The following is a 12,872-nucleotide window of genomic DNA, read 5'->3' as shown; positions in this document are numbered from 1 at the left end:
TACTAAGCTTGTACTGAACGTACGACCCAAAATTTTAATAAAACCAGTACTAAACCTTTACTAACATTGCCACTATAACTCTATGTATACCTTATGAGTATCATTGGTCCTCTAACTCTACCACTAGACTGCTCCACATTACTACCCCCGATACTAACTACCACATTATAGCACTGTTGCGCCGAAGGCGCCACTACGTCACCACTACCTCCTACCAAAATACTCCACCAATTCCATTCCTTTGCGTCCCGTCATAACCTTATACCACATACACTGCCACTGGTGTTCTCCACCCCGTAACCAATGTGACCTCATATGTGTCCAATCCAGTGGCCATATGGCACCAAAGGCTAGATACAGTACCGCTACTAGCCAGGCCAAGGTCAGTACAAAGATCCAGGGGAGCCGTATGTCGTATTGGAGCTGGCCGACCTGGGAGAGGAGGTTGGTGAGGGGAGTGGTACTCTCTGTCTTGATCACTGCACCAAAACTCTATGAGTCCTTTACCAACATTGCTACGAAAATCCAAGCAACACACTCTGTAATCTCATCCATATACCACCCCCAACAACTACTACTTTTATACTAAACTTTCAGCAAAAGTGCTACTAAACTTCTGTGAAACATTTGCCAAAGTTATACTAAACTTTCAGCAAAAGTGCTACTAAACTTTTGTGAAACATTTGCCAAAGTTATACTAAACTTTCAGCAAAAGTGCTACTAAACTTCTGTGAAACATTTGCCAAAGTTATACCAAACATTCACCAAAACTGCTACTATTTTTCTGTGAACCCTTTACCAAAAGTGCCACTAAAGTTCTATGAAACATTTATCACATCTAATGCCAAACCTCAACCAAAATCCTACTAAGCTTGTACTGAACGTACGACCCAAAATTTTAATAAAACCAGTACTAAACCTTTACTAACATTGCCACTATAACTCTATGTATACCTTATGAGTATCATTGGTCCTCTAACTCTACCACTAGACTGCTCCACATTACTACCCCCGATACTAACTACCACATTATAGCACTGTTGCGCCGAAGGCGCCACTACGTCACCACTACCTCCTACCAAAATACTCCACCAATTCCATTCCTTTGCGTCCCGTCATAACCTTATACCACATACATTGCCACTGGTGTGCTCCACCCCGTAACCAGTGTGACCTCATATGTGTCCAGTCCAGTGGCCATATGGCTCCAAAGGCAAGGTAGAGTACCGCTACTAGCCAGTCTAACGTGAGAACAAAGATCCAGGGGAGCCTGGTGGTGTAGATTAGTTGGTTGATTGAGTTGGTGAGTTTCTTGAAAGGAGTATCACTATCTTCTTTTATGATACCCTTCAAGGTTTCCAGGAAGTCGTGGCACTGCTTCTTCTGACCTACATCACCATTTAATACCCCTAACAGCTACTACTTTTCTGTGAAACCCCTGCCAAAAACGCTACCACTTTTCTGTGAAACCCCTGCCAAAACCGCTACTACTTTTCTATGAAACCCCTGCCAAAATGCTACTACATTTCTGTGAAATGTTTACCAAAACCGCTACTACTTTTCTGTGAAACCCCTGCCAAAAACGCTACTACTTTTCTGTGAAACCTTTACTAGCATTGCTACTACTTTTCTATGAAACTTTTACCAAAACTGCTACTACTTTTCTATGAAACCCCTGCCAAAACTGCTACTACTTTTCTGTGAAACCTTTAGCAAAACTGCTACTACTTTTCTATGAAACCTTTACCAAAAATACTACTACTTTTCTCTGAAACTTTTACCAAAAGTGCCACTACTTTTCTATGAAACTTTTACCAAAATGCTACTACTTTTCTGTGAAACTTTTACCAAAACTGCTACTACTTTTCTGTGAAACCTTTAGCAAAAACGCTAGTACTCTTCTATGAAACCTTTGCCAAAACTGCTACTACTTTTCTATCAAACCTTTACCAAAACTGCTACTACTTTTCCACGAAACTTTTACCAAAGTTATACCAAACCTTCACTAGCATTGCTACTACTTTTATACCAAACATTCACCAAAACTATTACTAAACTTTTGTGAAACTTTTACCAAAGTTATACTAAACTTTCAGCAAAAGTGCTGCTAAACTTTTGTGAAACATTTGCCAAAGTTATACCAAACTTTCACCAAAATTATTACTAAACTTTTGTGAAACATTTGCCAAAGTTATACCAAACCTTCACTAGCATTGCTACTACTTTTCCACGAAACTTTTACCAAAGTTATACCAAACCTTCACTAGCATTGCTACTACTTTTATACCAAACATTCACCAAAACTATTACTAAACATTCACCAAAACTATTACTAAACTTCTGTGAAACATTTGCCAAAACTGCCACTACTTTTATACTAAACATTCACCAAAACTATTACTAAACTTCCTTGAAACTTTTACCAAAGTTATACCAAGCATTCACCAAAACTGCTACTAAACTTCTGTGAACCCTTTACCAAAAGTGCCACTAAAGTTCTATGAAACATTTATCACATCTAATGCCAAACCTCTACCAAAATCCTACTAAGCTTGTACTGAACGTACGACCCAAACTTTTAATAAAACCAGTACTAAACCTTTACTAACACTGCCACTATAACTCTATGTATACCTTATGAGTATCATTGGTCCTCTAACTCTACCACTAGACTGCTCCACATTACTACCCCCGATACTAACTACCACATTAAAGCACTGTTGCGCCGAAGGCGCCACTACGTCGCCACTACCTCCTTCCAAAATACTCCACCAACTCCACTCCCTTCCTCCCCGTCATCACCTTATACCACATACATTGCCATTGGTGCTCTCCACCCCGTAACCAATGCGACCTCATATGTGTCCAGTCCAGTGGCCATATGGCACCAAAAGCGAGATAGAGTACCGCTACTAGCCAGGCTAGCGTCAGTACAAAGATCCACGGGAGCCGTATGTCGTATTGGAGTTGGCCGACTTCTGATAGTAATTTTGTCAGTGGGTGTTCCTGGCTCTTAGAGGCGTCCTGCTTCTTCTTGTCAATCACTGCACTAAGACTGTCCAAAAATTGGTGACAATTCTTAGGATTATGCTTGTTCTCGATGTCGAACTGACCATGTTCTTCCTTGTTTCCATCCTTCTGGTGGTACCCCTCCAGATTGAATGGGTTACCGTAGCTGAAGCCATGTCTATACAATACTGGCAGTACCCCGGTACATGATACGATTGATTGGCATCCACACTGTCCACTACCCTGTCCATGCTCTCCCTTCTTGCACTTATTGGGGTCACACCCTGTACAGCCACGGCATTCAATCTGTTGGAATGCACTAGCAAGTGACTGTAGTCCACCTTCAAGTGCATCTGATAGGTATAGTACCCATGAGAGGTATGTTCCACCGAACGTGGCACTCACTGCTGTATAGAGTTCACCGGTTAGGGGGGATACGTAGTGGTTACCGTCAGTGAGTGTTGAAAGGGCTGATGGAGAGAGTTGTTGAGAGGCACCACTATCACCTTTATCACCCTTAATGTCTCTTAGTGCTTTTCCTACACTGCCCATGTACTGTCCTCCCGCCTCCGTCCCATTGAATACCCACTCAATCTTCTTTACCTCTTCCCGTAACCCAGAGGCACACCAGCCGCAAAAGTACTTATCCTTGTTCTCATCATAAGATCCACTTGGATTTCCATCGTGGTTACATGCAGTCCCATCACTCCCATTTGGTGTCTTTCCCCTATCCTTGTTTCCTACACCACCCCTAAAGAACCCGAATACATCACCCAATACCTGTGGTGTAGTGGCACTGAGTGCTGCAGTGACTCTCACTAGTGTATAGACACACGACTGCATCATGTTCTCGTTACTAAAGAAGTAGAGGATGCCATAAAGGCGTTGACCGGTATGGGTGATTCCTTGCTGGAAGTGATCTCTAAAACCCATTGGCAGTGGGCAGCATTGGCCTGAGCCATTACAGTGTCCTAAGTGATCTGCAGCAGGTGGGTACTCGGGGTCCTCGTCTGCTGGTACCTCTCTACAACTAAAACCTGGCAACCTATCCTCGAGGAATGCCTGGAGGGGGGAAGGTTTACCGTCCATGTATTGTTGATTACAGGTCTTACAGATAGTCGGCTTCCCCTCCTTGCCACACTTGGTGGAGTGTGATTTACAGGATGGGCACTTGGGAGAGTTGCAGATGTCTTTGATCTGATCTATGGTTTTATGAAGTGTGTTTGCGACCCATTCCGATAAGCTGCCGTTTAAATATGATGAATTACTAACTCCCAGTTCTTTCTGTATTTCCTTCAATGCCTCCCGTACCTTATGGATAACCTCACTTATCCTGTTCTTACCCTGATCGAAATCGTCACTCGCTGCCTTATCTAGTCCATCACTGCCTGTTACTGAGGCTATTGACCCACTCTCTTTACCACCACTACCCTTCGTCAGCTCCCCCAGTTTCTTCGTAGCCTCCTGTAGTTTCCCATTCAGCCTATCCTTCACCTTCGTCAACTCCGTCTCCAGTTTCCCCTTAGCCTCCCCTAGTTTCTTTATAACCCCCTTGATCCCCTCCTTATCCTTCCCTTCCAATGCCTCCTGGGCATTACCCAATTGTACCACTACCTGACCAATAGCAACCAGTAGTGTATTCAACCCATCTGCAAGATCTTTTTCATCTTCCTCTTCCTCCTCTCCCTCCACCTTTTTCACTAACCCCTTCAATATCTCATCCAATCCCTTCTTCATATTCTCCACCCTATAATTCCTATCATGTTCCATGGGGTTACACCCCAGGCACATCCAGCTGATTACCCCCTTAGAGACAATCCCCTGGCCATACCTACACTCACGCCACTTCCCTCCTAGAGCCACTTTAACTGCACATTGCTTCCTAAGGAAGTACAACTGGTAGAACAGCGCCCTAATGTAATGGACCACCTGGTTGTATGCCTGGATGGACACAGTGGGATAGGTGAATCCACACTCAGTGTTAGCATACAGGGAATGAATGGCAGGAGTAGTACTGTTAGTACTGTGTAATCCTCCTTGGATACCTATGAGGACCAGTGGGCAGTACTGGGTCACCGCTTGGAAGTGGGCAAACAGGTTGAATTCATGAACGGTAATGGGTGCTGTGCGGCCTGTTTGGTAGAACGAAAGTTGCTTTTTGTCTCCAACATCTGGTGCTACCTTCTTCATTACTTCCTTGGAATGCTGCAGTATCTCTGGGTATGCCTTACTATAGGGCAATGCACTGAGCCAGTATAGGATCTCACGGATTGTCTTAGGGGTTCTATTTTCCGCCAAAGGCGGAGCTTTGTTCTGTAACCCAGTAAAGTAGGCACATGATATAATGTAGAGCTTGTACAAGGCGCCACATTTGTTGATGTTTTCTTCAGTAATTGTGGCATCATTAGCTTTCTTGAAGACATTACCGTTGCTGCAAAATGCACCCCTGTCTACGGTATGTATATATCCAGCATAGTTCATACCAGCCGGATTTCTGAATGTATTAGCATCATCGTCAATGCCATGGACAGCACTATTGCCACCAATACCAGTATTCGGGAATCCCAAATATAACATATCTCTAATCCCATCCCATATGACCTTGTCAAGTCTATTCTTTGGACCATTATTGTTCAACATTTCCCTAGGAAACCCTAGGGCCTGAAGCCATTGTGATAGTGTTCCATCATCTAGACCACTACCATCCAGGATGTGGTTGTTCCACCGTGGGCTGCTGGAATGGTACTTGCCTGTCCAATACATATAGGTAAGTCCACTCCAGATGAGACATACTGAGCCCAGGAATATGCGGGCACATTGGTGGCGGCGTTGGGAGGCACTACCTGGGTAGAAACCTCTAGGGTTTATCAAGTCTTTCCAATATGGTTTGACATCTATCCGCTTGGATTCAACGTACGAATCTTTTATCAGAATTGGCTTGTGTGGATATGACGACGTATAGCTATGTATTCTGTATTCCTCATCGTAAGTGTTCCCTCCATTTTCCTTGCCCTGTTGCTTTTCCTTATCACAGATACACTTAGCCTTTTCACCAGCACACCCTGCCGAACACTGCCCACCATTACAACAACACTTGCAGCATTTGCCCTTTTTAGCGCATTTACACTCCTCGCCAGCACTACAGCCACTACCTGGAGTGCTACACTGACACGCATCTCTACCACCATTATCCTTACACCTTGTACACCCTCTGCCCAGGTGGTGTCCTTTATCGTTTTGGTTCGCCTCGGACACATCCCATTTCATACATCCACAAGTGCCACACTTGTTGCTTGGCTTTATATCCACTAGATACCCGCACCCATCTTGGCCGTGCGGAGCGCCATGGCCACTACCATAGCCACTCTTGCAATTGCCACCACCATTCTTACACTGCTCTATCCTACTCCACCCAACGAGTGCACTGAGTACCTGTGCCAGCTGGTCTATATAGGTCCGGACCACTGCGGTACCACCTAGTCCCTGGACTAGGGAGAATAGCTCATTGAGGCACTCTGTGACTCTCTTTTTTGGGGGGCCATTGCCATTACTTTCCTTCCTATCACCCTCATAGCCTATAGGACACCATGAGGTACTGTATACCAGTAGTGGTACTAGAAAGTACTACTCTAGTACTGGTTACTTACCATGGTACTGTAGTTCTACTGACTGCAGGAGGTCAGTCACTGCCGCCGCCAGGCCACATATACATTCTGTACAATAATGACTTCCATAGTACTGGGCGCGCCACTGTAACGGGCACTGTCAGGAACTATCTCTACGGGCGCGCATAACACAGTAATGACTACGGTGACATACCTCCCTTGTCCTTGTCTAGTGCCTTTCCATCCCTACCAGTTACCCTCAGGACCCAGTCAATGGCCTCCTTCAGGTTGGTAGGTGCCTCTGTCAGGGACGTCTTCGGCGTGAAAGTGCTATTCACGGCCATTGTCAGTGCCTATAGGAGTACTCAGTAGTACTCACAGTGGTGAGGTAGTGCCACTCTGGCTATCAGGGTGGAATCCTATATATACTGAGCGCGCCCGTGTAGAAGGGGCGCCTTCGGCGCGACAGTAACCGTTACAGTGGCGCGCATACTGTTGTATGGGATTCCACCAGGTAGTACCACGGTGGTGATCCAGTTGTTACAGTGGAATCCCTGTACTCCCACCGCGCGCCACCAAAATACTGTCGCGCCGAAGGCGCCACTTCCTCTAACGGGGCGCTCCACCTCCCTAGGATTCCACCCCGATACATTGACCTTGACTACCACTGACTCTCACTGGACACTCTCGAAACAAGGGGTGGTAATACAATGTCAGCAGCACAGGCCTGGACCCCTTACAACAGCCTTACCATACCTCCCACCAACCTTAAGGAGGCCATTGACTGGGTCCTGAGGGTAACTGGTAGGGATGGTAAAGAGAACAAGGCAGCGCCGGCGAAGCCGCCGCAATTCAGCTGCCTCTGCTACTTGGCCAAGGCTGTGAAGGACCTACTGTATGACGCCAAGGACCCGGGGTCCCCTGGTCCCAGCCCTAAGAGGAACTGGGATGACATGCTCCTAACAGAGGAAAGTACTATTGTCAAGCCAGTGCTGGAGGACCTGGGACTCCTTAGTGATGGGAGTAGCACTAGTGCTGCCAGTACTTGTGCTGGAGGTACCGAGGTCATAAAGGCACTGATAGACCAGTTGGCACAGGGACTGCAGAAGTGGGTTGGGTGGCAAGAAAAAGGAGATGAGTGTTGTCTTAAAGGAACTGATGGGATAGGAAGGAAGTGTACATGTAGTACTAGTGGTGTTGCCGGGTGTTGTACCGGTGCTCCTGGCACTCCTTGTCATGACTGTACCACGTGTGGTCCTAGTGGTAAAAACAAGTGCTACCAATCGGCTTACCAGAGACCAAATGGTCAACCTAGTCCCCCGGGTCCCCCTACAGAATGCTACTGGCCCACCATCTCGGACAAGCCAGATCAAGTCCACCTCCTGGCCCGTATTTTCCTAGGGTCGGTATGTCTCATCTGGAGTGGACTCAGTCAGTTGGGGTTCCTAACAGGAAAGGACGGTGAGAGGTGGAGCCAGAAAGGAAATCTACATGAGGTGGACAAGGGTCTCGGCTCATTCATGGCGGCCATGGGCTATGACTTGGAGAGGTTGAATGGGAGTCCTCCAGGTAAGTACTGCCTAGGGTGGTCATGTGGACTTATGGTGTGGTAGGTAAAAATGGAGGAGAATTTGTGCACGAATTGTTGACAGGAAAGGATAAAGACAAGGGAGTACCTTGGAAAGAATTCACTACAGGTGCTTCTAAGGGTAAGTCCCACCTAGTGAATAGTACCAATGTGCCCTAGATAGTGTAGCTGAGTACTACAGTAGTATCTATGACAATGCCCAGAAGGCACTGAACAACAAGAAAACTGAAGAAATCTGTACTAAGTACCCCCTATTGGTACTCCACATCCTGGCCAGTGGGTACTTCAGGGCAGGTAGTGCCGGGGCGAAGAATATCATCGCGGCGAAGCCGTCACAGCCGGCCCCTACTACTCCCAAGACTACCCCTGACTCTACTAAGAAAGAAGACACTCCCTCTTCTAGGAAACCACGAACAATCCGTGAAATCCTCTACTGGCTTAGTGCATTGCCCTATAGTGAGAAGTACAGAGACCTGGTGGAGAGGATGCAACAAAAGGCGGAACAGGTGACCCAGGGAAACGGAGAGAAGGATAAGGATAAGATAGAGCTACACAGTGAAGGAGTCAATAAAACAGATCTCTATAAGGACAAGATTACCCACTACCTAATGGCCGCCTGTGGCTACTGCCCACTGGTACTCATCGGTATCCAGGGGACCATAGAAAAGGAAGTCAAAGCAGATACACAGGCGCCGTCAGCAGGTGAGTAATATAGACAGTGATATAAGGGCGCCTTTGGCGCAACAGTGCCCTAGGGGTAGTCATGTGGACTTATGGTGTAGTAGGTCCGGCAGCAGCTGCTGGTGCTAAGGACAACAAGTGCAAAAAGAAGTACAACGAAAAGAAGCCTAGTGATGAATGCTCAAAGTGCCCCTCCGAGGGAAAGGTTTGTTACAGAGGTTACCACCTGGCAGTAAAGCAATTCGGTAAGTACTCTAGTAGCACTAGTCACACTGTCTAACACTCTCTATAGGCCCCCTCCATGGGATGTACGCCAATGGGCTCTTTGGCTTTGACATGGAGGGCTCTCCCGCCCAGTGCCTGGACCAACTGAGGATATATGTCTACCACTGCTTCTACCAGCTCTATTTCCTGAGGAAGCAGTGTAGTACGGGCGTTGAAGTGGGAGGAGCAGGAGCGAAGACAGTGCTGGGCTGGAAGAGTTGTAGGTATGGTAGTGGAGTGAATCCTAGTGGTGGAGTCAGCAATCAAAATCCGTGGAGGTGTGAGGCACAAGGTAGGTTCTACTGCTATGGTAGTGCACGAGCGCTATAAAAGGCGTCTTCAGCGCAACCGTATCATATGGATTCATGGTGTAGTAGGTGTGGGAGGTGCTGGGAATGACAAGTGCAAGTGCAAAGAGAGCGCTAGTCATAGATCACCACTGATGTACTTCTTGTGTGACGGATTAGGATTAATGGCGTGCAAAAGCACTGTAGGCAAAGGTGTGGATGATTATCCACCTATTGAGACTCATTGGACCACTAAAGATGATAATCCTAAAGGTCACTTTGGCACGCCAGACCTCAATTACCCCAAGTTGTGCCCTGTCCCAATGGGATGGAGCTCAGAAAGTGGTAGTGGCAGTACTCAACAAAGAGAGAACCACTTCAAAGGTACGTCCCACTCCTCTATATACTACCACTCCCATATGGCACCCCTAAGGCACTGTATATACACTAGGGGCACCCCCTGGGCGCCACAGTAGCCCTAGTGACTAACAGTGACTCATGGTATGCACAGATTTAAGCAAGACGCACAAGCAGGAATCACTGTCACCACCTGCATCAGGTACGTCCCACATTATATTACATGGACTCATCGTGTAGCAGGCACTCAGAAGTATCCTGCCCACTGCACTGGTAATACACTATCACATCTCCTGGAGTACTACTGTGACCCTGACAAGTGCCCGAGTGGCACTTTGGTGGTACTACTGAGACTACTGGCATGTATCACTCCCACGGTGCCACGGACGCTGGGTGACCTCTTTGGGTTCTATTACTATATAGTCTACATTGGGGGAAACCAGGGTGGAAGTAGTGAAGTGACGAAGAAGTTATCAGGTATTGAAAAGGATGTTCGATTGAAGATGATCGGAAGTGGTGTTAGTGATACAGTGGTCACCGCACTCAATGGATGGAAAGGTAAGTATACATACAGGGAGTAGTGCCGGTCTAGTGCTTATAGGGGCGCGCCATATTGATGGTACCTGATAGTGACCGTTACAGTGGCGCGCAATGGTAGTATATAGGGTAGTCATGTAGAGTAATGGAGAAGTACCACTGACAGTGACTCATGGTGGTGTAGGTAGTAGTAGTACTAGTGGTAGTGCCTGTAGTCACAGCACTAAGGATGGCTCACTAAAGACCCTATTTGGATGTAGTAATGGCACTAATAACTGCTGTCAATACCTTTCTCCCTTAAGTGGCCAGCAGTATGGCCAGTTGAGTCCCTTGATGGCCGGGACCTACCTGTCATGGTTGGTCTATTTGATAGAGGAGTTCAAGACAGGACTAGAGGGGTTGGAAAGTGCGTTTAAGAATATACAGTGCAAGGAAGATTGCACTAAGGGTAGGTTCTAGTGCTATATAAGGGCGCGCCGTATAGGAATAGAGGCGCCTTCGGCGCGACAGTGTAACAGGTGGCGCGCAACCGTGCCATATGGATTCATGGTGTAGTAGGTGCGGCAGCTGGTGGTGGATGTGGCGGTGGACAGTGCCAAGCAGGAACCCATGGAAATAGAGACACATGCTGCTGTGCCTCTGTCGTATCATGTACCGGGGTATTACCGGTATTGTACAAGTATGGATTTGGGTATGGTAATGTAACGGAGTTGCACAACGGTAAAGGTAAGTTGTAGTATAGTAGTATGGATAGTGTAGAGAGAGTGTAGTAGTATAGTTGGTAAAAGTTTTATAAGGGCGCCTTCGGCGCAACAGTGCCCTAGGGGTATTAAATGGTGTAGCAGGTTCGAAGAAGTGCGATGCATTCCTGAGTACCCTCAAGGGAGTCCTAGAAGGTAAACACCTCAAGAATGGCTCCAACATAGGGCTCCACCACGAAATAAACCAGCTCATCTACACCACCAGGCTCCCCTGGATCTTTGTCCTCACGGTAGCGTGGCTAGTGGCAGTGCTCTATCTAGCCGTTGGTGCCATATGGCCACTGGACTGGACGCATATGAGGTCACATTGTAGAGGATGGTTCAGGAAGGGTAGTCTGAGTCCATGGGAGGTACTGATGGTGGGAAAGAAGAAGGGGAGGGGGATACTAGAGTTTTTTGGTAAGACATAGTGGCAAAGTAGTGGCGCCTTCGGCGCGATAACTAGGGATAATGTGGATATGTTCATCATTGGGACAGTAGCTGTGTTCGCGGGTCCATTAGTGGCGGCATTAGTTGATAGTAATGGTGAATGCAGTGGTGGGAGCAAAATAGTAGTGGTTGTTCCCCTAGGGGCATTAACTAGAAATAATGTAGATAAAGCTCATAGTGACCACATGGTTACCATATAGAGTCAATTTTCCGTGTTTTACCCGACGTTGATGGGGTTTAGTGGCGCCTTCGGCGCAACAGTGCCTCTAGGGGTAGTGATAGTGTTACAGAGAATGTGGCATCAACATTTGTCGATGTTTAGTTGTAACCTTAGAAAAAGTTTAGTATAAAAGTAGTAGCAGTTTTGGCAGAGGGTTCACGGAAAAGTAGTAGCATTTTTGCTAAAGGTTTCATAGAAAAGTACTAGCGTTTTTGGCAGGGGTTTCATAGAAAAGTAGTAGCGTTTTTGCTAAAGGTTTCATAGAAAAGTAGTAGCGTTTTTGCTAAAGGTTTCATAGAAAAGTAGTAGCATTTTGGTAAAAGTTTCACAGAAAGGTAGAAGCGTTTTTGGCAGAGGGTTTCAGAGAAAAGTAGTAGCACTTTTGGTAGCGGTTTCACAGAAGAGTAGTGCCAGTTTTGGCAAGAGTTTCATAGAAAAGTAGTAGCATTTTGGCAAAGGTTTCATAAAAATGTACTAGCGTTTTTGCTAAAGGTTTCACAGAAAAGTAGTGGTAGTTTCAGTAAAGGTTTCAGAGAAAAGTAGTAGCAGTTTTGGCAGAGGTTTCATAGAAAAGTACTAGCGTTTTTGGCAGGGGTTTCACAGAAAGGTAGTAGCGTTTTTGGCAGAGGGTTCACAGAAAAGTAGTGGCATTTTGGTAAAAGTTTCATAGAAAAGTAGTGGCATTTTGGTAAAATTTTCAGAGAAAAGTAGTAGCAGTTTTGCTGAATGTTTAGTATAACTTTGGTAAAAGTTTCACAGAAAAGTAGTGGCACTTTTGGCAGAGGGTTCACGGAAAAGTAGTAGCGTATTTGGTAAAGCATTCACAGAAAAGTAGTAGCATTTTGGTAAGGGTTTCATAGAAATGTAGTGGCATTTTGGTAAAGGTTTCACGGAAAAGTAGTAGCGTTTTGGTAAGGGTTTCATAGAAGAGTAGTAATAGTTTTGGTAAAGGTTTCACGGAAAAGTAGTAGCGTATTTGGTAAAGCATTCACAGAAAAGTAATGGCATTTTGGTAAAAGTTTCATAGAAAAGTAGTAGCGTTTTTGCTAAAGGTTTCACAGAAAAGTACTAGCAGTTTTGGTGAATGTTTAGTATAAAAGTAGTGGCACTTTTGGCAGAGGGTTCACGGAAAAG

General features: G+C 46.0%; 2 protein-coding genes across 2 annotated transcripts; one reads left to right on the top strand and one right to left on the bottom strand.

The window, feature by feature from the left end:
• Positions 1–2,715: 2,715 nt before the first annotated feature.
• BBOV_I005815 (variant erythrocyte surface antigen-1 alpha subunit) lies at positions 2,716–7,008 on the bottom strand. The gene is made up of 3 exons (XM_001608569.2): positions 6,829–7,008; positions 6,657–6,722; positions 2,716–6,584 (listed from the first exon to the last, which is right to left on the bottom strand). Exons 1-3 carry the CDS (start codon positions 6,956–6,958, stop codon positions 2,749–2,751), a joined length of 4,032 nt encoding a protein of 1,343 aa, XP_001608619.2. The 5' UTR covers positions 6,959–7,008; the 3' UTR covers positions 2,716–2,748.
• Positions 7,009–7,264: 256 nt separating this feature from the next.
• On the top strand, positions 7,265–11,588 carry BBOV_I005825 (variant erythrocyte surface antigen-1 beta subunit). The gene is made up of 11 exons (XM_051767803.1): positions 7,265–8,183; positions 8,228–8,323; positions 8,362–8,904; positions 8,988–9,128; positions 9,176–9,439; positions 9,525–9,818; positions 9,946–9,993; positions 10,035–10,349; positions 10,513–10,776; positions 10,887–11,054; positions 11,174–11,588. Exons 1-11 carry the CDS (start codon positions 7,325–7,327, stop codon positions 11,497–11,499), a joined length of 3,318 nt encoding a protein of 1,105 aa, XP_051623871.1. The 5' UTR covers positions 7,265–7,324; the 3' UTR covers positions 11,500–11,588.
• Positions 11,589–12,872: the final 1,284 nt, after the last annotated feature.

Source organism: Babesia bovis, chromosome 1 (genome assembly GCF_000165395.2).
Source record: "Babesia bovis T2Bo chromosome 1, whole genome shotgun sequence".
Lineage (NCBI taxonomy): Eukaryota > Apicomplexa > Aconoidasida > Piroplasmida > Babesiidae > Babesia > Babesia bovis.
This window is presented reverse-complemented; position numbering and strand designations above follow the sequence as displayed.

Excerpts from the sequence above, each read along its gene's own strand:
- BBOV_I005825 (XM_051767803.1), top strand. The coding sequence starts at position 7,325 with ATGTCAGCAGCACAGGCCTGGACCCCTTACAACAGCCTTACCATACCT. Across the intron at positions 8,324-8,361 it reads CACTACAGGTGCTTCTAAGG|ATAGTGTAGCTGAGTACTAC; the intron begins GTAAGTCCCACC and ends AATGTGCCCTAG. Across the intron at positions 8,905-8,987 it reads TACACAGGCGCCGTCAGCAG|GTCCGGCAGCAGCTGCTGGT; the intron begins GTGAGTAATATA and ends ATGGTGTAGTAG.
- BBOV_I005815 (XM_001608569.2), bottom strand. The coding sequence starts at position 6,958 with ATGGCCGTGAATAGCACTTTCACGCCGAAGACGTCCCTGACAGAGGCA. Across the intron at positions 6,723-6,828 it reads ACTAGACAAGGACAAGGGAG|AATGTATATGTGGCCTGGCG; the intron begins GTATGTCACCGT and ends ATTATTGTACAG. Across the intron at positions 6,585-6,656 it reads AGTAGAACTACAGTACCATG|GCTATGAGGGTGATAGGAAG; the intron begins GTAAGTAACCAG and ends GGTGTCCTATAG.